At 33.6% G+C, this 3,870-nt stretch overlaps 1 protein-coding gene across 1 annotated transcript; it reads left to right on the forward strand.

The window, feature by feature from the left end:
• Positions 1–2,658: 2,658 nt before the first annotated feature.
• LOC145051816 (uncharacterized) lies at positions 2,659–3,388 on the forward strand. The gene has a single exon (XM_078999644.1). It carries the CDS (start codon positions 2,704–2,706, stop codon positions 3,235–3,237), a length of 534 nt encoding a protein of 177 aa, XP_078855770.1. The 5' UTR covers positions 2,659–2,703; the 3' UTR covers positions 3,238–3,388.
• Positions 3,389–3,870: the final 482 nt, after the last annotated feature.

Below are 3,870 nucleotides of genomic sequence, written 5' to 3' on the forward strand. Positions count from 1 at the left end.
ATTCAACATGATCGTATGAAACATGTGGAAGTTTACCGGTTCTTTATAAGAGAAAATATTGACAAAGGGTATATTGTTTTCTATTTGTGAAGTCTGAAGATCAACTTGCAAATACACTTACAAAAGGCATGTATGGATGAATATTCAACCAAGAAATTGATCATTTTGGCATTATTGATATATATGCTCCTTCCTGAGGGTTGGAGGGGGGGGGGGGGTGTTGAATATATGGAAAAATAGCTATATAATTCTAATATTAGGAGTATCCCAGTGATGTAGCCTAATTTTCCTCTCATTCCTTTCTTATCCCTACAATGTTGTATCTATAACTAGTGTCTTCTCCTTATTGTACATATACAAAAAAACATTATTGATCTTAAATCTCTTCTTTCATTATGTTCTGTATCAATTTTATCTTCACTAAAAAGGGTCACGATGCTATATTTCACCTTGTAATCAGGGTGGAGCCAGTAGGGGGGCTAGTGGGTGTTTTGTCCCCCTAACTCCATTGCTATTAGTGTATTATCAATTAAATCCCCCCTCTATATTTTTACGACGTACGTTTTAGCCCTCGCTAATCTAAAATTCTTACTTCTCCCCTGCTTGTAATGGTGAGAGAGGTAATGTTCACATAGTGATGGTGCTCCATATAAGCTCCACTTCGGCATTACATTTGCCTTACACTGTATAATATTATAATTATAATTTAACATATGGTGCTCGAAAATAAATATAAAAATCATTTTTTAAGTAAAAAGGTAAATGTATTGTTATTTATGATTCAACATATATTAATTTCTCCAACTTGATAAAGATAACAATAATAGTAAGCATTTTTATTTTTTACACTTAGCTTCTAATTAAACCAAACGTCATTTTATATAAACTCTTTACTATATATATTTTTTCTAGTATCGACATATCATTAACTTTAAGGTCATACCATGAGGTTGTGTCTTGCTCTTTGATAGTAGATGCTAAGCAGAAGGTTTTTAATTTATAGATAATTTTGTTTGAAATCTAGCTGTTTCGATAGCTTGAATTCACTGAAAGTCATGATATACTTTCAAATTGAAATATTTTTATGATACAATTAAAATTCAAACAGGATAAACCTCAGTATTTGAAAGAACAAAAAAATGAAAAAGGTTATGATCTTTTTGTGTACCGGAAAAATAACCAAAAAATGGGAATTAACTACCAAAAACTCTCATATTGCAATTAGAAAACCACCATTCAACTGTTCTAAAAACCAGGTCTAATTTAGGTTCAAATATGGGTCTAAAACTAGGGTCGACCCCAGCCAAAAAGCTTTGCCCTTGTAGCCAAGTAGAGGTTGCCACCCTTTGGACCCCGCTACCACGTAGGGGTAAGAATCTATTCGATTTATGTGTTCTTTGGTATCCTCGAATCGGTTTCCTTGTTTTGAATTTTTTTTGGTCCAATTCGAAAACCGAACCAAATCGAATTCAAGTTCTTTAGACCAAATTGGAAACCGAATTCTAATTCGGTTTGGTTCGGTTTAAAAACCGAGGAAACTAAATTATAACTTAAAAATAGTGTTGCACATGAGGAATCGAATATCGACAATCGGATTTTTGTGAGAGATTGAACTATGAAAAGTCATCAAGTCATTCAAGTAAAAAACTACATTGATAAAATAGTAAATGGGGAAAACGATTTTTAATTACTTTATAACTAATATTTTTATTTATAATATATAATTTTTTTTATTAATTAATTTATGAAATTTGGTATTCGATTCGGTTTGGTTTAAACTTCACGAGACTAAAACTCGAACCAAAAACCAAATTCATAATTCAGTTTGGTCTAGGAAGAAACTAAAGAAGTTTTTTATAGCAAGTTGTTTTGGTAAAATTGGTGTTAATTCTAAGCGAAAAAGTTTTGATTAATTGGTACGATCTCTCTCTCTCCATAGCTTTATCTCTAGTTCTAATATATTTTCTCCTCGCTTTAAAGAGAAGAAATTTAATTAGAAGCGCTAACTCTAGATCTACGAAATCAATATAAAAACTCCTTTTAACGTGACCCTTGATCTGTGTATTAGGTTTCTTAATTAATTAGCCGACATAACATACAGTTATAAGATATTATTAACAAGTGTAAGATTTGATTGTTATAAGACAATAAAATCACCTCCCAGAAATTCTTGGCAGCTTTCGTTCGTCGGGTAAATATAGGAGGAATAAAAAATATATTCATGCTTCTGGTGGCATCATGTTTAAAACAGGTAGTTCGGGTTTTTATCATGCGGATGACTTTTATATCACAACAGCTAATTAATCGGTAGACAGTCTAAATAAGATACAAATTTACGTCGCCATGACTTACAACAAGTTGAAAGGATCGATCCAGCAACAACAAATACGTAATCTATCGTTATCTTAGATATAGACACTCTACAATATTGAGCCATTGTCTAAAAAGAATTTAGGGTGTTATTTTAATATTAATACACACCGAAGTGATGAAACCTCGCGCATGCAAGTGCCCCTGATAGCAGACATCTGTAACTACTATGTCCCTTGGATTTTTATAACGAAAAGTCCACCATTTTTTTTGTGAAGAAAAACAGATAGCACTTGGATTCAGAGAATATGGACGACGTATAAGTCCTCCTCTTCAACAATTTGAACCTCCCCTCTCTCTCTCTCTCTCTCATCCTTTGTAAAGTAAGTTGGTATGGAGATTAAAAACCCTGGAAGTACAGGACTTACCCTAGATTTAGTATGCACCAGTAATGGCGAATTTGGGCAGGAAAGTAGATCTTACACTTGTGCTTTCTGCAAACGGGGCTTCTCGAATGCACAGGCACTTGGTGGTCACATGAATGTCCACAGAAAGGATAGAGCAAGGTTACAAGAATCAATCCAGGAGACTCTAATTACGACAGAAACCACAAAGGGTATGAAATCCATGAATCAAGGCGAAGCGCAGTTGTCAAGCGATGAGAAGAGTGACAGCGTACCTAAGAGGCCATGGACTTTCACGGAACCAAATAGTCCTGGAAGCTCCAGAAAGAAAGATCACGCTGTTCATTTGAAAAAAGCAGCACTGCAACTATCTTTGTGTATTGAGTCATCGTCTACAAGTGATTCTTGCCTCAGCTCAGATAAAATTTCTTCTTTAGCATCATCATCAACAGAAGTGGACCTGGAGCTTCGGCTAGGGATGGAATCTGAATCGACACCAAGAGACTGTTTTATAAGAGACTAGCTAGAGAATCATGTCTTCATGATGATATGAGAAAAAACCAAACAGGTTTAGCTCTTGATAAAAATGCTTTCTAGTTAACCTACATGCTTTCTTTAACGAATATGCTTCTATACTCACTATTTTGTAATAACTCATTACTTATCTGCCACCATCATATATTTGCTTTCTTGTTTCATTGCCTCTTGTATGTTCATCATGACTATGAACATAATCATAGATATTCTTTATATATCCTTTTTGATAGGACTAGATTCAAATTGTTAGTCCATTGATCAATTGAAACACGACCTTGATTTTGGGGGTATGTGTGTATATGCAATCTTCCAAAAATGTTGCATGTGTACTAAAATTCATTTTGGCCAAAGATAATATATGTTTGCAATATCCTATACCACAACAACTTTTGAGTGTGAACTACGAGTGTCTTAAAGTTATTTGTTAAACATATTATTGATTCATCTAACGTCCTTAGGGTTCGTTGTTATGTGTATATATACAAGTGTTAATACTTGTAGGAACTAATGGGTAAAGTTTTGTAGTTAAAATCTGAACATATATACGTGTTGAAAAAAAGATGGATTTTACCTATTTTGAACCATAATTATTAAGTCTTTTCCAAGCTCGAAATGGATA

This window comes from Lactuca serriola, chromosome 5 (genome assembly GCF_051521515.1).
Source record: "Lactuca serriola cultivar US96UC23 chromosome 5, Lser_US96UC23_V15, whole genome shotgun sequence".
NCBI classification, from domain to species: domain Eukaryota; kingdom Viridiplantae; phylum Streptophyta; class Magnoliopsida; order Asterales; family Asteraceae; genus Lactuca; species Lactuca serriola.